At 44.3% G+C, this 25,040-nt stretch overlaps 1 protein-coding gene across 3 annotated transcripts in view; it reads right to left on the bottom strand.

The window, feature by feature from the left end:
• Positions 1-24,420, bottom strand: part of DNAJC16 (DnaJ heat shock protein family (Hsp40) member C16) — a 33,870-nt gene extending 9,450 nt beyond the window's left edge. The window contains exons 1-7 of one of the 3 annotated variants that reach the window (XM_059137647.1): positions 24,319-24,420; positions 22,035-22,219; positions 18,257-18,323; positions 16,693-17,032; positions 11,613-11,797; positions 9,570-9,674; positions 8,724-8,882 (exon numbers count right to left, since the gene is read on the bottom strand). In XM_059137647.1, the coding sequence (XP_058993630.1) occupies positions 8,724-8,882; positions 9,570-9,674; positions 11,613-11,797; positions 16,693-17,032; positions 18,257-18,323; positions 22,035-22,201 (1,023 nt within the window). In that variant the 5' untranslated portion in view covers positions 22,202-22,219; positions 24,319-24,420. Of the gene's footprint in view, positions 1-8,723; positions 8,883-9,569; positions 9,675-11,612; positions 11,798-16,692; positions 17,033-18,256; positions 18,324-22,034; positions 22,220-24,158; positions 24,274-24,318 lie in introns of those variants that run through there. The other 2 variants (XM_059137648.1, XM_059137649.1) reach the window with 2 other exon arrangements.
• Positions 24,421-25,040: the final 620 nt, after the last annotated feature.

The following is a 25,040-nucleotide window of genomic DNA, read 5'->3' as shown; positions in this document are numbered from 1 at the left end:
AGCTGAATCACTTTCTTGTATACGTGAAACTAATGTCACACTGTATGTAAACTATACTCAAGGAAAAAAATTATTAAAAAAAGAAAAAGACCTGGAAAAAGAACTGACCCGGGCTAAATTATACATCAAACAAGACAGAGCTGTGTGAGTAAATAAACACTGGTGATCTATTTCAACAGTTCAGGGCTGGAAACAACGACAGAGCTATTTCAGGTCAAGGGAAAATCAAGTGCCCTTTCCAATGAAGTATTTTTGTATATGGTTATATGCTGGCAGATTTAAAGAGCCCCCCCCCCCCTTTTGTTTAATTTGACAGAGAACACAAGTAGGCAGAGAGGCAGGCAGAGAGAGAGAGAAGGAAGCAGGCTCCCTGCTGAGCAGAGAGCCCAATGCGGGGCTCGATCCCAGGACCCTGAGATCATGACCTGAGCTGAAGGCAGAGGCTTTAACCCACTGAGCCACCCAGTCGCCCCTTTTAAAAAGATTTTTAAATAGGCTCCACACTCAATGTTTGGACTCATAGCCCTAAGACTCAGAGTCACACACTCTACCAACTCAGCCAGCCACGTGCCCCTAACAGGTCATTCTGAATTCCAGGCAAACTGATTTTGCTTTAAGATGGAGAACAAACTGAACAATTAAAAATAAACTCCAAAGTGACAAAGTATAAAAGGCAGACTATAAAACTATATCATGGTCACTTTGTTATCACTAATTTTTGTGCATTTTGGAGGACTGAAATGATACATCCAGCAGGTTGTCTGACCACAACCTAGAAATCCATATAAAATGTCAACAAGAATATCTATCTCTACATGTTAAGGAACGTACTCAAATCACCTTCTTATCTAAGAAGAGCCTACCAGATATTAGGAAAATACTCTGAATTTTTTAAATAAGTATTTATTTATTTGAGAGAGAGAGGGAGAGAAACAGAATGAGTGGGAGGGGCAGAAAGAGAGAGAGAGAGACTCTCAAGCAGATTCCCCACTGAGCGTGGAGCCTGATGCAGGCCTCAATCTCATGACCCTGAGATCATGAGCTGAGCCAAAATCAAGAGTCGGACACTTAACCAACTGTGCCACCCAGATGCCCCGTGAATCTGAATGACTCAGGAAAGTACTGTTTATAAACCCTGGGGTGCAGATAAAGCCATACTTAGAGGGTAATGTTACAACGAATAAAACAGAAAAGAAATTAATGACCTAGATGCCCAATTAAGAAGTTAAAAAAAAAAAAAAAAAAAAGGAACAGCAAAAAATATGAAAGGGAAAAGAAGGACATAATAAAGATAAAAACAGAGATCCACGGGGTGCCTGGATGGCTCAGTGGGTTAAAGCCTCTGCCTTCAGCTCGGGTCATGATCCTGGGGTCCTGGAACTGAGACCCGCATTAGGCTCTCTGCTCAGCAGGGAGCCTGCTTCCTCCTCTCCCTCTGCCTGCCTCTCTGCCTACTTGGGATCTGTCAAATAAATAAATAAAATCTTAAAAAAAAAATAGAGATCCACAAAGCAAAACAAACATAGAAAAAGGAAAAGAAGTAAAGAATTAACAAAGCCAAAGCTGGTTCTTTGGAAGAGCTAATAAAATGGACAAACCTCTGGTAAAACCCATCACGCAAATGAGGAAGCACAAAAAACCACTACTAAGGGTGACAAGGAGGAATCACCAGCTATGTTGTAAAAGTTAAAAGAAAAAGTCACTTAAATTCAAAAATTTAGAGGAGACAGAAAATTTTCTAGAAAAATACAGCAGTATCTGAAAAAATAGAAAGCTTAAACAGTTGCGTAACCGTTAAAGAAGGTGAACCGGCGGCAGTCAGAGATCCTTCCTTAAACACCAACTCAAGGCCCAGATGGTGTCACAGATGGCTTTGATGAAACTTTCAAGAGGACAATCCAATCTTACATAAAGTCTTCCTGAGAATAGAAAAAGGGACAACGCTCCCACCTCACTTCAGGAAGCAAAGCCTCACACAGGCATCAGGAGAAAGAAAAGTCAGAAGTCAACCTCATTTCTGAACACAAAGGCAAAAATCCTCAAGAAGATATTAGCAAACTGAACCCAGCAATACGTTGAAAGCATAATACAAATCGTGATCTTGTTGGACTTATCTTGATGAACTCAGGTTTAACTTTAGAAAATGAATTAATGTATTTAGCACATTTTAGAAGAGGAAAGAATAAAGAAAGAAGAAAAATCAGGATAATCTCAATGGCTGGAAATGGAAATGAAAAAATGGAAATGGGGGCGCCTGGATGGCTCAGTGGGTTAAGCCGCTGCCTTCGGCTCAGGTCGTGATCTCAGGGTCCTGGGATCGAGTCCCGCGTCGCGCTCTCTGCTCAGCAGGGAGCCTGTTTCCCTCTCTCTCTCTGCCTGCCTGTCCATCTACTTGTGATTTCTCTCTGTCAAATAAATAAATAAAATCTTAAAAAAAAAAAAGAAAAAATGGAAATGGAAAAATCCATCTGATAAGCACTAATACCGTTCAGGTCAGCAGTAAATAGAAGGGAACTTCCGTGACCTGATGAGGGTGGCTACAGAAAGCCTTCTGCAAGCACCATACTGGGGACATGGAGATCAAGAACAGGGATGCCCTCATCACTACATTTCCCCTTTTTTTTTAAGATTCTATTTGTTGGTTGGTTGGTTGATTGGTTGGTTGATTTATTTATTCGGGTGAGGGGAGAGAACGTGCATGCTCGCACATGATGGGGAAGGGGAATAAAAGGAGAGGGAGAGAGAGACTCTCCAGCACACTCCCTGCCGAGCGTGGAGCCTGACACGGGGCTGGATCCCAGGACCCTGGGATCATGACCTGAGCCAAAATCAAGAGTCAGATGCTCAACCGACTGAGCTACCCAGGCCCTCCCTCCATCACTACATTTCTTTCCTCCTTTTCTTTCTCTCTCTCTCTCTTTCATTTTTTCTTTCTTTCAAGATTTTACTTATTTGAGAGAGAGAACGAGAGAGAGCACAGAGGGAGAGGCAGAGGGAGAGGCAGAGCGAGAAGCAGACTCCCCCTGAGCACAGAGACTGATGCGGGGCTGGATCCCAGGCACCGGGGATGATGACCTGAGCCGAAGGCAGGCACCTTTTTTTTTTTTTTTTTTAAGAGATTTTATTTATTTATTTGACATACAGAGATCACAAGCAGGCAGAGAGAGAGGAGAAAGCAGGCTTTCCGAGGAGCAGAGAGCCGGATGTGGGGCTCGATCCCAGGACCCTGGGATCATGACCTGAGCTGAAGGCAGAGGCTTTAACCCACTGAGCCACCCAGGCGCCCCCGAAGGCAGACGCTTAACTGACTGAGCCACCCAGGCGCCTTTCTATTCCATGTCACACCAGAGGTCACCAATAAAGTAAGAGAAAGAAAGAAATAAGGGCTGAATAAAAAAGAAATAAAACTGCCATTAATCTCATATGATATGACTGTATATTTAAAAGCAAGCCCAAAAGATGGTACAGATAAATTATTTCAATCAGGAAGAGAGTTTAGCAAGGTTGTTGGACACAAAGTCAGTGTTTAAAAATCAGTTGTCCTGGGGTTCCTGGGTAGCTCAGTTGGTTGAGCATCTGACAATTGGTTTCAGCCCAGGCCATGATCTCAGGGTTGTAGGTTCCAGCCTGTAGGACTCTGTGCTCAGCCACAAGTCTGCTGGTGATTTCCTCCCTCTCCCCCTGCCCCTCCCCCCACTCATAAGCACACTCTAAAAATAAATCTTTAAAAAATCAATTGTATGGGGCGCCTGGGTGGCTCAGTGGTTAAGCCTCTGCTTTCAGCTCAGGTCACAGTCTCAGGGTCCTGGGATCAAGACCCGCATCGGGCTCTCTGCTCAGCAGGGAGCCTGCTTCCCTCTCTCTCTCTCTGCCTGCCTCTCTGTCTACTTGTGATCTTTGTCTGTCAAATAAAAAATAAAATAAAATAAATCCCTGTTACTGCCTCATCAAGGGCATTAAGCGGTAAGTTACAGGTTTTGTTTTTTTTTTTTAAGACTGATTTATTTATTTGACAGAGATCACAAGTAGGCAGGGGGTGGGGGAAGCAGGCTCCCTGCTGAGCAGAGAGCCCGGTGTAGGGCTCGATCTCAGGACTCTTGAGACCCTGACCTGAGCTGAAAGCAGAGGCTTAACCCACTGAGCCACCCAGGCATCCCTTTCTGTTTGTTTTTATGGTGAGTGCTTAGGAGTGAAAAACAGCTGCTTAATAGTGGTCTGGGTCCCATGCCTGGGTTTACGCACTGGGCTGTGACTTGGCTGGTGCACTGGGCTGCGCACAAGGCCGCACATGGGGCCGCGCTCTGGCAATTTCACCCACTATGGCTCTCGTACCATCAGCGTAAGTATCAACACAGAGCAAAAGGACAAATTACATCTTTATGTTATTATGAAGACTGTTCTGATCTCACAGACTTTTCACCCTCACCCCAGGGGCTGTGAACCTGTGCAAACTGCTGTCCTAGAGAAACCCAGATAGACTGAGATACACATGTTCATGGAAACATGGCTCCTAAAGCCCCCAAATGCCCATCGAGGGAAGAAAGAATCAAGAAATTAGCACGTGGCCATAAATCCTGCAGACCCAACACAACACATTCAGCAGCGCGCCACAAAACAAGTGGGACCGCCAGCGTCACCTACTATATGACCTGCCATGGGGCGGCGCCGATTTCAGACCCACAGGAGCAAACTGGAAAAGCATCCATTGTGCCAGTGATTTTTTTTTTAGAGAGCAAGAGAGCGAGCCTGTGTGTGTGCACAGGAGGACGGAGGCACAGAGGGCTACAGAGAATCTTCAACAGGCTCTACCCACAGCACCGAGATGGGTGCGGGGCTCGATCTCACAACCCTGAGATCATGACCTGAGGCGAAATCAAGAGTCAGATGCTTAACCGACTGAGCCCCCCAGGCACCCCGTGCCAGTAATTCTGTAAATGTATCTGAGTTACAACTTCCCCCAAGGGACCAATGAATCATTCTCAAGAGGAAAAGCTATTCCTGAAAAGCAATTTCGGAAGTCTTCATAGATAAATCCTGAATTGAGAAGTTCTTTTCCTTTCTTCATTGCCGGCATGTTTTCTTCCTGACTCTCTCAGCTCCTCGGCGGCCACGGGGCAGGGCAACGCCTTTTTAACTGCCTGAGGTTGCCCAGAAATCTGTTCTTGGCCCCCTCCTCCTCTTACTGACTACCAATGCCTGGCAGGTGGCTTCCCACTGGGGACTTCTGCCTCTCACCACTTGCTGAGGAGCTACAGACCTCCCTCCCCAGCCCACTAAGACCTGGATCCCTACACCCCACTGTCCGGGGGACACCATCCCTCAGACTTCCTGTAGGCTGCTCACGTTCTGTACCTCCACAGCTGAATCCATTACCTTCTTCTAAACCTGCCCTTCTCTCCTCACTGGCCCCTTACCCCATCTGGTTCTGCCTCACGCCAGGTCCTTCCCCGGAGTCCCAGCCTCAAGGGCCCTTGCCCTATGTTCACATCAGAGTGAGTCACCCAGGCTGGTGGATGGAAATTGCCTCCAGGCCTCTCTCCTCCGATGGAGTCGTGAGGACAGAGACTAACTCTGGATGTCAGAGCTCCTCTGTATTCCCTCCACAACAGGCAGGCAACAAAATGTTTAAGGAGTGAATGAAATAAGCGATTTTTTAGAACTTCTCATTCTAGCTTCCTTTAAGAGAGGATGAGTCAGAGGCTTCCTACTGCTTTAAAAAAAAATTATATGCATATATATATATATATATATATATATATATATTTGGCTGGCTCAGTTGGTAGAGTATGCTGACTCCTGATCTGAGGGTAGCAGGTTCAAGCCCCATGTTTGGTGTAGAGATTATGTGGAAAAAAAATTTTAGGAAAAAAAAAAATTAAAAATAACATTAAAGAAATAAAGTAATACATGTCCACAAAAGGGATTTTTGAAAACCCAAGTATTAGGATAATATGTAATTTTGCCATCAAGAGATGCATTTATTTCCAGCTTTTTCCTACGTGCACGCACGCGCACGCACGCGCACGCACATGCACACACAAGTCACAAAATCGAGATCAGTGTTTAGGCGTGTCTAGAATTGACATCTACTGAGATCCTTCAGTCTGTGCTACGTCTACTTCAAGTTTCATTCTCTTACAGACCTCATCTAAGTGATTCTGTCTGCGTTATTAGTTCACTACTGTGGAACTCGGGTCTGAGATGACCAGGGAGAGGGTTCAGACCTGCTACAGACTTGTGCCTCAATTTTGTCTCCTGTTTGCCCCTTTCAACCTTATGTGATGAAAACTGTCCCCATCAGTAAGTGTTCTAGAACTGCCGTTTTTTTTTTTTTTTTAAGATTTTTTATTTATTTATCTGACAGACAGAGATCACAAGTAGACAGAGAGGCAGGCAGAGAGAGAGGAAGAAGCAGGCTCCCCACTGAGCAGAGAGCCTGATACGAGGCTCGATCCCAGGACCCCGGGATCATGACCTGAGCCGAAAGCAGAGGCTTTAACCCACTGAGCCACCCAGGCGCCCCTAGAACTGCCGTTTTAATAGCTCAACGGCTATATAGTAGTCCGTTTGGTGTATACCAATAATTAGCCTACTGTTGGATACTTCTATTTTTCCCCCCAGTGAAACTGGTTACAAATGATAATGTCTCTATAATTTTGGCCTGAATTCCTTTTCCCCGAGGACAGATTCCTAAAAAGTAATCTCATCTCCCTTAGGTCTTTATGGAAGCCGCCTCTTAGTGAGGCCTTTCTCGGTCATTCTGCTTTAAAATATGGGAACCTGCTCTCCCAACTCCCCACTCCCTTCTCCTGCTTTGTTTTTCCTCTTGGTGCTTCTCCCCTTACGACAGGCCACCATGGAGTAATGTTATGCCCATTTTCTGTCGTACAGCTAGAACAGAGGGTAGACCTTGGAACAAGGAATTGAGGTGACTTTGTTCAGGGCTTTGTCCCCAGCGCAGGGCAGTATTTGGCCCATACGAGGTACTCAGGAGTACTCTTTTGGTGAATGAATCCAGGCAATTGGCCTATTATCACCTAATTGCTTTTCTGAAAACTTCTGAAGCTTCCTCCAGCTCCGCAAAAGGCTGCCTGTTCAACTATATTCTCTTTGAAAATCTTTAACATGTTGGGAGAAGAAAATGTTAAACTGGCTTTTATTAGTCAGATTTAATTTTTAAAAGTGATTATTAGTCACCTGAGTCTCTTCTCAGAATTTTATTCATATTCTCAGCCTACCCTGCTTGGGAAATTTTATTAAAATTTTTTAAAATTGAGGTGAAATTCACATAACATAAAATTAACTATTTAAAATATCACTCCGTGGCATTTTGTACATTCACAGTGTTGTGTAACAATCACCTCTCTCTAGTTCCAAACATTTCCATCACCCCGAAAGAAAACTCTATACCCATTAAGCAATCACTTTTGGGAAGTATTGTGTTGATCTCTTTGATTAGAAGAAGCTCATGAGAAATTAAAGATAATCTTTTTTAGATCGGTTGTAAGTATTTCCCTTAGCTTATTGTTTAACTTAAAATTTTTGAAGTATTTACATATAAATTTTAAACTTACACACAAATTAAGATTTTCCAACAAGATTTTCAGCCCTTATCTTTTTTATTTTTAAAGATTTCATTTATTTATTTGACAGAGAGACAGCGACAGAGGGAACACAAGCAGGGGGCGTGGGAGGGGGAGAAGCAGGCTCCCCGCTGAGCAGGGAGCCCGATGTGAGGCTCCACTCCAGGACCCTGGGACCACGGCCTGAGCCTAAGGACTGAGACACCCAGGTGCCCTGAACCCTTCTTTACCTTAAGATCAGATATTCACTTATATGTTCTCTGAGTTAGTTTACTATGGTTTTCTTTCATTCCTTTTTGTTGTTTTATATTTAATTTTTAAATTTATTTTTGTAATTTATTTTAGAATAAGATTATTGATTCTCTGACAGGATCACTTTAGAGATAAAAGGTGATGACTGTTTCTTATTTTATTGAAAAAAGTTTTTTAAAGATTTTATTTATTCCTTTGACAGAGTGAGACGAAGCGAGAGAGGGAGCACAGCAGGGGGAGCGGGAGAGGGAGAAGCAGGCTCTGCACGGAGCAGGGAGCCCGACGCGGGGCTTGATCTCAGGACTCCAGAATCATGACCTGAGCCAAAGGCAGACGTTTAACGACGGAGCCACCCAGCCACCCCTAAAGATTTAACTAATCTTTATACCTAATGTGGGTCTTGAACCTACAACCCCGAGACAGAGGAGAGTCACATGCTCTATGTCTAAGTCAACTGGGTGCCCCTCTTATTATTTTACTTTTGTGGCAAAATATACAATAAGAATGGACCATTTTAACCCTTTCCAAGTGCGTAATTCTGTGGCATTTAGTACATTCACACTGTTGCGAGCTGTCACAGCCATCCACCTTCCGAATCTTTTTATCTTCCCAAGTGGAAACTGTCTTCATGAAACACTAACTCCCCTATCTTCTTCCCTCAGCCCGGGGCACCAACACCGTCTTATTTTCTGCCCAGAGATTATTTTTTGAGTAAAACAGACCCAAATTGGATAAAAACCAAATTTGTTTTTAAATTTCATGCCTCTGAAGGAAGAAATGAAAAACGAATTTCTCCTTCTCACTGGCTCTGTTCAGTGTTGCTGTTTATTTCTAAAGGCCCAAGACACAATGTGAGTGCGGCCGCAAGCCAGGGCGACTCCCACGTACCTGGATAACGTCTGCAGGCTTGTTTATGTGTTCTTTAAAGATCAAGATGGTGGGGGCATAGACGTTGACATTGTACTGTCTTGTCATCTCTTCGGCCCCTCTCAGACCGACGTGTACATATCCAAATGACAAATAATCTTTGTATGCAAAAGCAGTCAACTGTTTGGGTGTAAGAGAGAGGAAGAAACTAAATTGGTGGCAGGATCACACAAACCAAGACAGACCCGTTCACACCACGGGTGGAGACGATTCCTAACTTGTACAGCCCCACTCGGGCTGCTAGTGCCCTTGAAGGAATTCTAGAGCATTTCACGCCTGAAAACTGTACCCAGAAAGCTAAACACAGTGAATTTTATTTTTTTTTCACCTATGGAGAAAAATATTCAGTTTCCTGAGATAGACACTGGGTTGGAGGAGGCATGGAGTGTTGGAGGAATTACCTCGATTATGGAAGACGGTGGGGAGGGTGAGAACAGTTAGGCGGGACACTTTGCTCTCCCATCTCATGTCACAGGGCTAATGGGGGCGGGGGGAGGAGCCAGAAGTGCTGTGGAGGGTCACCGTGGGCACAGGTTATACAACCTCTCAGAGCTTCGGTATCTTGGGTCTATAAAACAGGGATGCTGTTTATACCCCTGGGCTCTTCCGAAGATCCTAGGCTAGTGTGTGTGTGGAACGCACTTGCACGGTAATGGCATCAGGACATGCTCAGTGCACGGTGGTTAAGGCAAATTTCTGGTCTTCACACATTTCTCTTTGGGTAAGCTCTTCCTCACAAAAAGGAAAAGCAGCCCACAAGTCCTTCCACCAAAAAAAGGGCAAACCTTCCCCCAGCACCTAATATACCTTGTACAGCAGCGGTACGCCGGGCATCTGGTCAAACAGAAGCACGTGAGGCTTATTCTCTTGCTGCCAGCCAGAGAGGAATCGGACGTAATTTTTATTTGTAACCTTAAATGGAAGAGAGGAAGTTGGTTTCAGTAGTCAGTTCCCAACAAGTGCATTATATAGTCAAGAGGTAATGAAACAAAATCAATTAAGTGTAAGACCCTGTTTCATAAGAAATAAAAAATGCAGGGGCGCCTGGGTGGCTCAGTGGGTTAAAGCCTCTGCCTCAGCTCAGGTTATAGTCTCAGGGTCCTAGGATCGAGCCCCGCACTGGGCTCTCTGCTCAGCGGGGAGCCTGCTTCCCCCCTACCTGCCTGCCTCTCTGTCTACTTGTGATCTCTATCAAATAAATAAATAAAATCTTAAAAAAAAAAAGAAATAGAAAATGCAGACTACTATCTTTTTGTCTTTGTTTGACTAAAATGGTTTAAAAAGAATAGTTACTGATTTCATCTTTTCATGTTCCCAGTCCTACAGACTGAAATCAACAATCTTTTCTGGAATAATTACTGGGTATGTTATTAAAAAAATCAAGCTTCTGAATTATAGACATGTTTCTTAATCTGTTACAGACTGTCTTTATTCATCTGTTAACCTGTGGAAGAGAATGCCGTTGATTCCTCTTTTAAAACGACTTAAAAGAATAAGGGGACCCACTCAGTCTATACGTTACACGATTTCATCTATTACCCCGTGAATTGGTACTGTCATGCTTCCTTGTTTATGGCTGAAATAATCCTACTGAGAATATAAAAAACATGGATAAATAAAAATTTTTCCTAGAAATTTTTCCAAGTTAAAGAAGGTTTATCTTTCCATTCCGCTTCCACAATGATCTCCAGTAAACCTCAATCTGGTCGTTTCACTCTCAGCTCAGCCCCCTCCAGTGGTGCCAGCACCTGCAAACGACGCCCGAGTTCCTGACCAGGGCGGCTGGGCTCTCAGAGGCCCTGGCAGGGAGATGCCAGTAAATCCGCTCCTGCTCACTGGTGACTACCTCACACAGAGCTGTTTCATGTCCTGGACCTCTGTCTGCCTGCAACTCATTCCCTTTCTCTGCTCACCTGGCGAACTTCGTGCTGGGACTGTTTCTGCCAAGAAGCCTTTCCCAGCTCTCTTGGGCAGCCTCTCGGCAGATCAGATGGAAATAATCACCAACTAGACTGGGAGCTCCTTGAAGAGTCCTCAACATTAGAGTGACTGGCAGAGAACAGGTATTTCATAAATGTTTGAGGACCCATTCAGACAACCTGTGATGGTTCTGGGAGCCTCCAACAAGTATTTCTTCTGTGGATAATAATCCTGGCGGGACAGTCTATGCATAGTGCATGTGGAAATAAGATGGAATTATTGATATGTTCGCTCTCTCTGGTATAGTTAAAGGAATGAATTGCTAAAACAAACAAGAATTCTGTTCTAGCTCCTTTGATCCCTAATCTAAGATCCTGGAGGAAAAATGCTTCTTAAGTATAAAGATAAACTAGTGTGTGCTCTTTGTGCCCGGTTTCTTTAGTGCAATTCTTGTTTGTGAAATTGACTCAACCTTGCCTTACGCTAAGTTCTGAAAAGTTGCAAAAATGTTTGACTTCGTGAAATCTTGTGTTTTCCACAGATGTGACTGTTAAATATACAATCAAATGTAACCTAATTCGAATCCTTTCATAAGACAAATACCTTCAAATGAAAAAACACACGAGTCAGAAAGAAATCTTTCATCCCATGTTGCTGATCTAATTTTTGGTTTAGAAAATGAGAGTCACTGTCACTTCAGCTCAGATCCCCACCACTGTCAAAGTGTGTCCAGTGGTTACTAACAGGAACGGAGTCTCTCTGTCTTTCACTCTATTTCAATTTTCAGTCTCCTACAGATTTTGTTGAGATGATTTCGGCTGAGTGATTAACACACGACCTTGCCCTCGGGTCTGAGATGACCACAGACAGAGGTCAGGGCCGCCAGCGGTCCCAGGCACCTGGTAATCTACTGTTCCGCCAGGTACTTACTTTCTCCACCAAGTTCCCTGGAAGAAGATTCTCTACAAACTGTCGCAGGTTCTCGCGGACGACCGCGTTATGGAAGAAGGAGATTTTCCCATTTATGATTCCCAGGATGGAGGGAGTGCTGTGTGCTCCCAGGTGATGGGCCAGGCGTCTCTCGTACCCAGCATGGACCACGCCGATTCCTACACCTGCAAAGTGTGGAAGACCTATATGAGGCTTGTTTATGCCCCCGTGGTAGATGAAGGAACGCTGCTAAGTGATGTTTTTGGTGTGCAGTTGAAATCTTGACCTAGGAGGGGAGGATATCTTTCCCAGTAGACCGATGAGCATTTTTTTTTTTTCATTGCTGATATTCTAAATCGGTTCAGTTGTATTACTGCAGAATAATCTGGCAATATTTAAGAGCTACAAATCTTTGTATCCTTCAGTCCTGTTATTTCAAATTTTTGGAGATTGTGAGAAAATACTTCAAAAGAAAAGAAAGCCGTCTGCTCACAGTGCTTCTATTCACAAGGAAAAAGACCTGTAAACAATCCAAGGGTTCAACAACTTGGCAATGGTTGGAAAAATAACTATGATTTATCAAGAGAAGTCAGTCTTCTCACTCTTCAGATAAATTTTCCATTTTATATAAATTAATTTGTAGAGACAGATATTAGAAAGTATACATTCTCAAAAAGAGAAAGAAATTAAGTTAAAATCACTCAGAAGTCAAATCCCATATAATACTGTTAATAATCTGGTATCTATCTGTACCTTTTCTTACATAAACACATGTGTGGACACACAACTTATATAAAAAACAAAACAGGGGCATCTGATACTCATTTCACTTAATGCTCGAGTAACTTCCTTGTTCCTTCCTCCAACCACGGTATCTGGCAAGCCAGGTCCTCTGCCAGACACCAAGGTATATGAAATATTCTTAGCCAGCAAAGGACGAGTCCTCTCTTGGATGCCCAACAGACTTCTCAAGCTTAACATTTCCCAAACCCCACTCCGGCTCTCCTCCCCCAGGCCCATCCCACGCAGGCCTCCCCTGGTCACCCACAGGGCTCCTTCCCTCCTATCCCTTGCACGGAAGACCCGAGTCATCTTCTACCTCTCGCGGCTCACACCCCACGTCCAATCTGTCAGCAAGTGCTGTTGGCTTCGTTTCCAAAACGCGCCAGGAATCTGTTTGTCTCCACTTCCTTTAGGTTCTTCTCTGAGTCACCATCTCTCTTCCCTGGTTGTGCAACACCCACCCAATGTTACTGTCTCTCCTGGTCTCCCCATGGCCTGTTCTCAACATATTAAGCACACTGTCTCCTCTAACACATAAACACAGATCATGGCACGCCTCTGTCCAAACCCTGCAAAGACTTCCCGTTTCACTCAGAGTAAAGGCTGATCTACATGAAGGGCAACAGGCCCTTTATTATTTGGTCCCTGGTCCCCTTCTGACCTCGCTTTCCTCCTCCTCCTCCTCATTTACACTGCTTCAGCACCCAGCATCCTTCTCTTCCGTAAACATGCTGCCATGTTCCTGCCTCAGGGCCCTGGCACTGGCTGTTCCTTCCGCCTGGACTGCGTGCCTCCCCGACTTCTCTTGAACTGGGTCCCTCCTTTGCTAACTCCAAGCCCTTCTCCATGAGGCCCACCGGGCTACCATGTCTGAAGTTCCCCCCACCACACACGGGATCACCCTCAACCCGATCACTTTCCTTTTCCACAGCACTTCCCATCTTCTAACAACTCACACACTTTGCTTTTTTCTGTCATTTGCTTGTTGTCTGTCTGCCCCTGCTAGGACATAAGGCAGGGAGCCTGGTTCGGTTCACGGATGTATCCCAAGCACCAGGCCAGAGTGTGGCACGCAGCGGGAGCTCACGGAAACCGCTCCATCAGTCTGTCTGAATACTGAAGTTGCTTTTGGCTTTCACTATTACAAGGAATATTTTAATGGGTATCCTTGAATACCTTTGTGTACAAATCTTTGTGCACATTATCTTTGTGCACATGTGTGACTTCCTAATTAAATTCCAAACATAGGGGTGCCTGGGTGGCTCAGTGGGTTAAAGCCTCTGCCTTCGGCTCAGGGTCGTGAGATTGAGCTCCATATCGGGATCCACGCTCAGTGAGGCGTCTGCGTGAGGCTCTCTCTCCCTCTTCCCCTGTTCACACTCACACTCTCTCTCTCTCTAAAATAAATAAATAAATCTTTACAAAAAAATCAGTGAGAGAGGCGCCTGCGTGGCTCAGTGGCTTAAGCCTCTGCCTTCGGCTCAGGTCATGATCTCAGGGTCCTAGGATCAAGCCCCGAATCGGACTCTCTGCTCAGCAGGGAGCCTACTTCCCCTTCTTTCTCTGCCTGCCTCTCTGCCTGCCTCTCTGCCTACTTGTGATCTCTCTCTCTCTGTAAAATAAATAAATAAAATCTTAAAAAAAAAAAAATCAATGAGAAGTCATGGTGAATGAGCTGCAGGGTTCTTCAAACTGGGTTGCCCTAAAATGGTATTTGATTTTTTTAAGACTTGCAACCTCCTTGACACCCTGGTCGCTGTCTGCACCCCTCCCAGTGAGCACACAGAGCACTGCGATGATTCGCCTGTGTCTCCCACCCGAGTGTGCTGGTGCAAGGGCCACATTTTACTGATTTCTGAAGCCGTGCAGGCATGGTGGTTAACCGTGGCCCCTAGAGTCGTGCTCTTGGGACTGTATCCCAGCACGCCTACTTGTGGATAGTGTGGCCTTGATTAGTTCCTTAACCTTCCTGGGCCTCGGTTTGCTCATCTGGAAAACAGGGATAGTAACAGTCTCTCCTGCACTGAGTTGCTCTGGGGATATAGACAATCCTCACGATGCACCTAGCACAATGCCAAACAACTGAAGCTCAATAAAAACTACATAAGTTATACATTAACGGCCAACACTGTACTTGGTCCATCAGGAAGAGAGTGTACAATGAGAACATGCATTCTTTCTCATCCCCCACTCACTCCGGCAGCACTCCATTGTTCTGTAATTGCAAATGTGATTCTGTACTCGCAAAAGCCAAGTGTGCATTCTCTGGGGACAGATTTTCTCTTCAGCTAGACAGTAAACTCCTCGAGGTGGAAGGCAGCACTGACTACTCTGGTCCTCCTCCCCAGGATGGCTGTCCAGACACGTGGGCTATGTCTGCAGACTAGCCTTTACCACGCTGTGTGGCCGTGGATTCCCCCTAACTAGCTGCCACGTTTCCCCCGGGGTAGAACTGTTCTATTTCATCCATCCATGGCAATCCAGGCACTTTACGTTGTTCTGGGAGAAGGTCCGAGCTTCCCCTGACCCCTCCGCTGATATTTAAGATGGTCTGTTCTCTCTCTTTTTTTTTTTTTGAAAGATTTTATTTTAAAGTCATCTCTAAACAAAACATGGGACTCCAACTCATATCCTGGAGATCAAGAGTCACCCACTCTACCGACTGGGCCCATCAGGTGCCCTAGTCTGCTCTTCCTATTAACTCAGAGTAGGAATATTTTTGGCAGGGGATGGCTCAGTTGGCGAAGCATTGGACTCTCGGTTTTGGCTCAGGTCATGATCTCAGGGTCCTGGGATCGAGTCCTACATCGGGCTCTCTGCTCAGCGGGGAGCCTGCTTCCCCCTCTCTCTCTATGGCTGCCTCTCTGCCTACTTGTGATCTCCGTCTGTCAAATAAATGAATAAAATCTTAGGAAAAAAAAAAAAAAAAGAACATTGGCTCTGACCTGAGTTTGGTGTAGGCACACTGCCGTCCTAACTTACGCACTGGTTTAACGTTTCTATTCTGCTCCTGGGTCTGAATGTCGGCGCCTAGACGAACGAGGTTAAAGAGGTTTCAGTATACCACCTAGTGTGGCATAAAACACCATTACACTGTTCAACCCAGGGGCTTCCAGCTCATCTCAGCCTCTTGTTCTCTCATTACGCACCAGCAGCAGCATCTGCTGACTGCCCCCCATGTGCGTGACACTGTGCTAAACTTATTTCCTCATCTTCTTCCAAGAACCTCTTTACTCAATCTCATGAAAGCATTTTGGCAAACTGGAGTGCTTCTGAACCACAGGCTGAAAATTTCTGTTTTAGGATAAACGAACTGATGGTTTTCATGGGTACATTCTCTCCAGAGACATCCGGGCCCTTGGTCCCTATGATTGAGTTTGGCCTTTCTTAGCTACTCAAGAAGAGGTCTCCTAATGCCTGTAACATACACACACACACACACACACACACACACTCTTCCATAATTCCAACTTTTAAGAGTCGTTAAAATAAATACCTGGCCTGGATCGCTGGCATTTTCCTGGCACAGGCGGTAACTATGAACACAGGAAGGGCTAATCTGTGATCCCGAATGGTAATGCATGACCATTACTGTCATGGATGGAACTGTGACTCTTTGCCCAAATCCATCTGTTGAAGTCCTAACCCCCAGTACTGTGTTTATGTGACTGTATTTAGAGATAGGGCCTTTAAGGAAGTAATTAAGTTAAAATGAGTTAGTCAGCTTGGGCCCTGATCCAGTATGACTGGTGTCTTTGTAAGAAGAGATGAGGACACAGGAAGAGAGAGAGAGACACCGGAGACGTGCACAGAGAGACATGAGCCCACGAGCAGGCAGGGAGAAGGTGGCCACCCACAAGCCATGGAGAGAGGCCTCAGAAAAAACCAAACCTGCCAACACCTTGATCTTGGACTTCTAACCTTGAGAACTGTGAGAAAATACATTTCTGTTGGTTCGTGGTATTTTGTTATGACAGCTCTAGCAACTCCAAGCATCAATGAGGGCTGCTTTGTTCAACCAATAATTTTTAAACTTCTCCTATATATTAGGCTCCCCCAACTAGATATTAGGAAATTGTACAGAGGCTTCAAGGCTAGGTCAAGGCTTCAAATTAGTAGTGCAAAATGAGAATGGCGGACACATTTCTTTCTCTGAAAATGTGTCCTTGGAAAAACCCCCAGTCATGTGAACTTCTGAAGAGAAATCTCACTGTTCCTTCTTCCCAGGAGCCCATACAATTCAAGATATGTTACCTTCTTCTGTACAGACACCTTCCAGCCAATAAAATGATCTTACCCAATCCTTCCAATTCTTGAACTACCTCTTTCCAAACAGGCTCGATGTGGATACAGCTGAAGCACCAGTCTGAGGTGATCTTGATGAGGTAAGGTTTCCTGAAGCTGTCTGGAACCACTTCATTCACGTAGTGCGAGAAGTGCAATAAATACTTCTCGTCTATGGAGTCCCGCCGCTCAGAATTAAAAGGGAAATGAAAAAAGGATTCATCGAAGTAAAAATTCTCATGGAAATGGCGGAAGCGATACTCTCGCTGTTGCTGCTGCTTCTGGTAGCCCTGGTTCTCTCCGGCATCTCCATAGTGATCATAGTTGGACCTCTTTTCTTCATTGGAAAGAATCTATAAGGAAAGGAAAAAAAAAAAAAAGGAAATCTATGAAACGGAAAAATTTTCACCCAAAGGACTGTCCTGTGAGCAGCACGGAAGACACGGGAAGAAAAGAAACGTAAAGCTATAGCACGGTTAGACTTTCCGAGAGCAGTCGCCAACATACCAGGAAACTTTTCTCTCAGTAGAAACATCCAGTTATTTCAAGACCAGAAGACTTCAGTCCTTGTGTTCATCTTGGCTTTAGAGATTTTGTGTTATCACAGTACTCGGCACGTAAGTAAAGCAAATAAAACTTAACATAATGTTGACCATAAAAAAATGGGACTAGGTCATGCCACTAAAGTTGGAGTAACTCAAACCAGGACAGGACAAGCTGCGAACACCAAAATGTTGCCACAGCACCGAGTGCAGGGTCTGGCACGTGAGCTTTGTTTTACTTAGAAACAACTCCGAAGTCTAAAATTCGAGAAGCTGTTTCAGGATGAGGTTCTATTCTATGAGCCAAGCGCTGTATCTCGAAGAGTATCACCCGACACAAATCACGGGAGCCGCGGACTTCTCTTTTGTGCACATTCCAGACCAAGCTACTTAAGCGGATGTGTTGGAAAATTGTTGAAAATCTTGTGTTTCCATGTACTTGTAAGCTTGTGCCACTTTAATAAATACGGGCCCATCCATCTTTCTTTAATATAAACTCTAGTACATATGCTGCTGAGATGAGCATGTGATAAAAAAGTTTCGGGGTGCCTGTGTTGCTCAGTGGGTTAAAGCCTCTGCCTTCGGCTCAGGGCATGATCTCAGGGGTCCTGGGATTGAGCCCTGCATCCGGCTCTCTGCTCAGCAGGGAGCCTGCTTCCTCCTCTCTCTGCCTGCTGCTCTGCCTACTTGTGATCTCTGTCTGTCAAATAAATAAAACCTAAAAAATAAAAAAAAGTTTCGACAAAGGAAGTAGAGACCTACATTGAGGAATTCTGAGAATTCTGCAATTCCAATTAAAGCCTTTAAAATAGGCCACTTTTTTTTTTTTTTTTTTTTTTTTTAAGAGCTGAAAAAGTATTCAGGCACCGATTTCAACATATTGGATGTGTCTAAATAGGCTTTCTTTACCATCATCTAGAAACTAGGTCAAGGACACTGGGGGTGTGTGCCCTCTCTGAGAGGTCGTTACAAAACTGGCCAGTTAAAGAGTATTTTATCAAAGCTAATGGATGCATCACAAGTTTGACACGATACCTCATAAGCCTTGCTAATTTGGATGAACTTGTCTTCTGCTCCAGGATTTTTGTTTTTGTCAGGATGCCTGAAACAAAAACGGGCAGGCAGTGAGCGTGGATTCAGTGTTTTACATACAATTAATATCCTGTACACACAGTTCACTACATCAGAGGCGAATGCAAGGCCATTTTGTTAGGACAGTTTCTTAAAAATAAATGGTAGAAGCAATCAGTTGCTTCCCATGACCATCATGATTAAGTGAAAATTTGAAACCGGCTGTTTCTACCCAAAACGCTTCAGCAGGGCACAATTTCAAAGTGCCAGGGAGTTCGGCAGCGTCCCTCGGAGGAAAGGTGTGCTGTGGGCATGTCTTTACCTGGTTCCTACACACTGCTGAAGCTGGCTCCAGGCTAATGTCACTGAGCCCTAAGAGCTGACTTCTCTTCCTAGGATGGGGGCAGTTCATCCCAACGTTAGAATGTCATCTAAAGGGATTTCTTCTGATCAGTCAGGGAGACATAGGAAACAGCTTTTCTGGCACACCGTGAACTTGCTTAGTGACAACCATGTTCCAAATAACATTTGGCTCCTGATGTTCAAATGAGAGTGTTTCAGTTTGATTATTGCCCTGCTTGTCCCTTTTTGCCTAAGGTGGCCTTTTGCCTATAAATGGATAATCATTTCCAGGCCCCATGTTTTAAGAGGTGAGAAAAATCTGCACTTTATGCAAAGTGATTTAAATTTCTGTTAGAAATAATGTTTGCTATTTTCCATAGCCGGCAATCAACTGTATCCATTTGCAGTCATTGATTATTCTGTTATTCTGTAATATACTCGTGTTTATGCCAATTTCAGTTTTAGAGATTTCTAAAGTCCTGAAACTAGGGGCTAGGTTTTACTTCCTTAGGATCCCTCAAGACCTAAGTCAGCGTTTTATACCAACTGATTTTTCAATGTTCTTTTTGTTAAGAGACTTTAATACAGAGTGTATTCTTTATGTAATCACTCTGGCTAACTTTTAGTAAATTTCCTCTAGCAAAGGTTCAGGAAAGAGAAACCATCCACCGGGAAGCAAATGACTACTAAAAACAGCACCAAGTACATTGGAATAAAGAAAACTTATAACTTGATCAACTTATTCTGGCAGGAACATATTTGAATGAATTAAACCACATATTCTGATTTCTCTAAAAATAAACTGCAAATGGCTGGCTGTTGAATTTAGAGATCATTCCTCTCTTAACTATCTAGTTCTTATTATGGATATTAGTGGGAAAAAAAGGTCAGCTGGGTATAATGAAAATAGTATGACTTAAAGAAACAAGATGGTGGTTCCAAAGCATGTTTCTGGATGATAAAAAAAAAAAATGTTTTAGATATTCAGACTTAGGCTGAAGGCTGAAAAGAGAAAAATGATGCAATCACACAAACGAAGATTGAACATACAGAATGTGGTAGGGGAAGGATTGGAAGGGGCTTTTGAGGAGACCAAACCAAGGAGAGGGCTATGAGGGCGGCTCGGTTAGAATCACAGATCCTGACGCAGACAAAACCAAGGCCAGAGAACAGGGAGGAAACCACAAGACAGTTTCAGGTTATAAGGAATATTTTCCTAATTGCAGGACACTACCACAAGGTGGCAAACATGTAGGGAAGGATAAATCCGGCTCTAGCAAAGAACTGCCCAATACTATTTTCAGTATGTAGGAAACATGTCACCAACCGCAATATGATACCCGTTCCTTAAACCTGGGAGTGAAGAAAATACTGTAGTTGGTATCTACTGGCTGTAGAAAAAGTAATACAGAAAAGTCGTAGACAAATCGTTTTACTGTTCCAGTGACTGACCATGTTAATACTCATTTGCTTCCGATCAAACTTTAGGACGCCTTTTTCCTGGGGTGTGAGGGGCCAGTGTAGATGATAAGAGGGAAAGCATCTATGTGAAAGCTTAATTATTAGGAGAGAAGCATAGTTCTTCTGAGAGGAAAAAGTGACTTGAAATGATTTCACCAAGGAAGGGGAAATGGTTCATTTCAGTGCCCATGAAGCCGTCATGAAATGAAACCAATGGTTATAGGGATAAAATGTGCCGTTGCCAAAACAGCAACAAGGAGTAACACAGTGAAAATACAAGGTGAAGTAAAAGTCTAGACTTTCCCTGGATGATACTCCCTATACTTCTGAGGTGACGAATGACTCCTAGAGAGAATGTAATTAAGGAAGAGAAGCATATGACTCCTTTAATTAATAGCATAACACCCTTTTCAGCTCTGGAAGACAGAAAAGTCAAAGTTGTACATTTTAATAAATCCCACATCCTCAAGCGATCATTTCTGCTTTTAAAATGTTGCCAAAGGCCCGTACCCTGTCCAAAAGAATGTGGCTACCTTTCGAACTCATTGCAGATTTAGGTATTTTGCTTTAAATATAAAGAGGCGAGAGTCTGAAACAATGTGGAAAGCAATTCTGTTGTAAAGAGAATCCTTGGAAAGAGGCCACACATAATCAGACTGTGTTTTTAGTACTGAATTCTGGATTCTCTGTGATTGGAGTTTGGTTTAAAATATTTACGTATTCAAAACACTGAATTTTAAACTATATTTTACCTTTATCGCAACCCGTTTAAAACTAAGCTCCTTCTTTCACTGAAGAATAATGGTGTCAGGCAGAGGCACACACAGAATGCAATGTCATCTGCACGTGGCCGCTTTGCTCCCACATAACTTCCTGCCCGCCCCAACACTAACCCACTCACTCTTCCGTCTACTCAGATGGGTAAGGGATTAAAAAGTTGAAAAAGCAATCAAAAAGTAAAAAAAAAAGCAATTAAAAAGTAAAAAAAAACTATTGGCGCAGAAGGTCAAGCTATAGGGCCCAGAGGTAATAAAGCCTAGATTTACCCCCAGGTAAGAGGGACAGCATACCTCTCTCATAGGGTAATTATAAGGTATAAATAAGATAAATAACATAGAACCGGGAGCCTAGCATGCAGTAGGTATGCGATGATCGTTCCCATCCCAAACCTGCTTTTATGTCTGTGACTGGCGCCCCAGCTTCTAGTCACCTGTGCCCTTCCCAACCTCTCCCCTCCTGCTGTTCCCCTCCAGCTACACAATCCAGATGCTTCTACTCCTTTGGCACATCCAAAGCATTGGTGGAAAAAACTGCTGACATCTGTCTGTAGGTTTTAAATTTATTGCTATCCTGCTAATTCACATATACTCTTTAGCAAATACAAAAACTATCTAGGCAAAATGATGATTTTTCTACATTTCTACAAAATGATGATTTTTAAGAGTAATGTATTCAGTTCCTGAACATTGTAAAACTGAGGGCAAAAAGCTCTTACTCTAAATTTTCTTGAAAGCTTAAAATAAATAGTTTAGACAACAGGATTGGAGGATGTTCCCTTCAGCAATGACACTTACAAAGAGTTACTTTGTGAATAACACAGCGTGGGGATGGTTACCTGACCTATGGTTGATTACATATATATTTTAAAACTAAAGCTCTCTTTTACATTAACATTCAATATGCTAGCAGCATCTAGGGTAATCTTTTACACCAAAGAATTTTTAAAAAGGGGTTTCTCAGCAACACAAGCTTTGGATCTCATCACTAAAAATTATAGAATAACATGAACATTAGTTCTCTCCAGTAAAATATTTTAGACAGATGTATATTTACTGAACATAGAAACAGAGACAAATAAAAGCTAACCATAATTTAGGCTTCATTCCCCTGCTAAAACTGCTTAGTTTATATTAAACTGCTATTTCTTTGTTTCACCTACCATTCCCGGGCGAGCTTCTTATAAGCCTTTTTAATATCAGCCTGACTGGCTGTTCGGCTGACCCCTAGGACTCTGTATGGGTCAAAATCCAACGCAGACAGAATTTGCAGGATCAGAACCAGAACTATCAAGAACTGCCAGGAAATGCTCAACTTTTTCACTTCCATTTCTCTTCCTTTCCAGAGCTGAAATGATCGAAGAGGCAATAAGTTTCAGTGGTAGAAACCTGGACAGTCTTACTTTTTTAGGTAAAAGGATAAGATATATAGATGAAAAACAAAACAAACAAAAGCTCTTCGGCAGGAAAAGTGTCAATCTGTTTGACCAGGGCTTTTAAAATCAACCATCTTGCTGCTATTTTTGAATATACCACACATAAGAACTATTATAGATGAAAAGATGAGCAGTAAGAATTAACAGCAACTTTCCAGACTCCTTGGGTTAGAAAAGCTTTAGAAATGACTGGAAATGAATGAGATGAAGAAATGATAAGCCCATGTGGGAAAACATACATAGGAAAATCAAGGCAACTACATCTCAAACACACTGTTTCACTTAGTCTGACAATAATACTTTAAATTTAAAAAATAAGCGGCTTAAGAACACTTCGCTGAGTACATGCTATATAAATTCATGAGACTGTAAGATCTGCCAGGTGCAAAACTATGAAACTCAATAGCTGTGACATTCTTGGGGTTAAATAAGTACAAGTAGGAAAGAGAGATACTCTTAAAAAAAAAAAAAGATGGTTATGACATTGTGTACCCCAAATCTATTCTTTCTCACCACACCCACTGGACCAAAAAAACAAAACAAAACAAAAAACCCAGGGAGGATACTCTTTAAGTATATAAGGATACTTAAGTATCTTTATATCCTTTAAGGATATTCTTTAAGTATAAGCAATACAGTTGTCATAAATAGAGACCAAAGATGAGGAAAAGCTGGTGAGAAAAAATTTAGTTTTCCATGTGAAGGGAGGTTAATGCAAAAGCTGTAGACCAGGCAGGGTCTTCAAATGTTAAAGATCCATGTCTGGGGAGTGCCATAACTGAATTCACTGTGGGTTCAGAAAGAATCCTGGTTGGTTAATGAACAAGGTAGTGCTGTGTTGCACAGACATTTACAGTCCAGAAGTATGATCTTTGTTCTATCATACGTTGAGTTTTCAAGGGTCATATTTATCTTGACTTCTCATGAATTACTCAAGTTTTATGGTTCAAGTGTCTAATGTGACACCTGACTTAAGGAAGGCAAAGCTGTTAACAGCGGTGCATTTTGACAAGCGGAAGTCTCAATAGTGCCTGGGAGTGCTCACAAAATTGACCCATTTGATGGCCAATTTTTAGGACTGCATGCGTAACTGAGCAAAAATCCTAAACCAAATCAGTCTCTTTCTTCTTAAGGCAACCTATAACCGATTCTGTCCTATAAAACCCCGCACAGAGCGCTGAAACTCGGGAAGGTGAGGTAGCTGTTGGTTAAGCACACAGGCTCTGGAACAGACTCATATTGGGATCTGTCCTCCAACACTTTATGACCTTGGGCAATTTCCTTAAACTTGCAAAGCCTCAGTGTCACTAATAAATGGAGGTGAATTAGTACCACCAGTACCACCTTGAAAGGATCAACAAGGGAGTTAAATGTATGTAAAGGATTTACTGAACATAGGGTCAACAGTCAGAAAGTGATACTTATTATTTTTCCTATCACGCAGTGCAATCGCTGCCTTATTCCACCTTGTCAGTCGCCTCCAGTGAGCAGCCCCAGAGGCGGGGGGCTGTGAAGTTCTTTGGCTGGCAGTCTCGAGCTCGACTGTGCCCGCCTCGGGGCAGGAAACCACCTGCCCAACAGGTAGGCTACCGCCCGAGGCAGTATCCCCCGCTCCAGGTAGCGGCTCCAGGAGGCACGCTCCAGGTCTGAGCTCCCGCCGGAGGTCGCAACCCTCCAGGAGACGGCCGCCTCCCTCGCCGCCCACCGAGAGCCCTGGGCAGGGCCCTGTCGGCTCCCAGTTTCCCCCGGGCCCGGGGGAACCGGGAACGAGGAGGAACTGACGGGAGATCCCCGAGCCTGCCCGGCCCCGCCGCGTCCGCGGCTCCGCGCGTCACGCCGGGAAGGAGTTACCGGGAAAGGGCACCGGCCCAACCGGCTGCGGCGTCGGTGCTCCAGTTAGTCCGCCGGGCCGGGAGCCTCCGGTCCGCACCAGCGCTGGCCGGGACCTGGGGAGGGGAGGGGGGCGGGAACGAGCGGGAGGGGTCACGTGACACTTAAAGGCTCGGCTCACCGAAGGCGCGGACTGAACGGGTCGACGACTTCTACTTTGCGAATGTGTTTTGACCCTTGCTACCCGCCGTCTGCGCGTGGACCTGGCGCGGTTGCCATAGGAACGAGGCGCGCTCTTTGGCTGGATCCAAAGGGATGATCGTGACCAAAGAGGCCAAAACGTGCCTCCTAGAGAGGCGAAGTCGCGATGCATGATGGGATGCCCCCAAAGACCTCCCCGATTCAGGGAGGAGTTTCCCCTTCTACCAGGAGATGGCCCTCGTCTGGCAACAGTTGCCAGGGTGGGGAAGCAATAGCTGGTCCCTGTTCTCTTTAACCCTATTCATAGAATCCTAGAGCGTCAGAGTTGGTCGGGACCTTGGGGAGCCCTTCTAGTCCGACTCCTCCTTATACTTGATGGGGAGACTGAGGCCCAGAGAGAGGCAGGGACTTGCCCAACGCCTAGAACCCAAAGTTACCTACCAAAGCGAGCTCCGCCTTAGAATGTGCCAGGGACTGGCCTCAGCACGGGAAAGGGATGTGTGTGTGTGTGTGTGGGGGGGGGAACTCACAGGTGAATTAGGTACACTTTCATTGAGCCAATGATATAGGTTCCTGGGGGATATAAAGATAGAGATTTCATATCCCCCCCGCCCCGTTTCTGTTATTTAAAAACATTTTTCTTGGGACGCCTGGGTGGCTCAGTTGGTTGAGCAGCTGCCTTCGGCTCAGGTCATGATCCCG

The sequence above is a fragment of the Mustela lutreola genome, chromosome 10, assembly GCF_030435805.1.
Source record: "Mustela lutreola isolate mMusLut2 chromosome 10, mMusLut2.pri, whole genome shotgun sequence".
Classification (NCBI taxonomy): Eukaryota; Metazoa; Chordata; class Mammalia; order Carnivora; family Mustelidae; genus Mustela; species Mustela lutreola.
The sequence above is the reverse complement of the archived record's forward strand: the minus strand, read 5'-3'. Positions and strand labels throughout refer to the sequence as shown.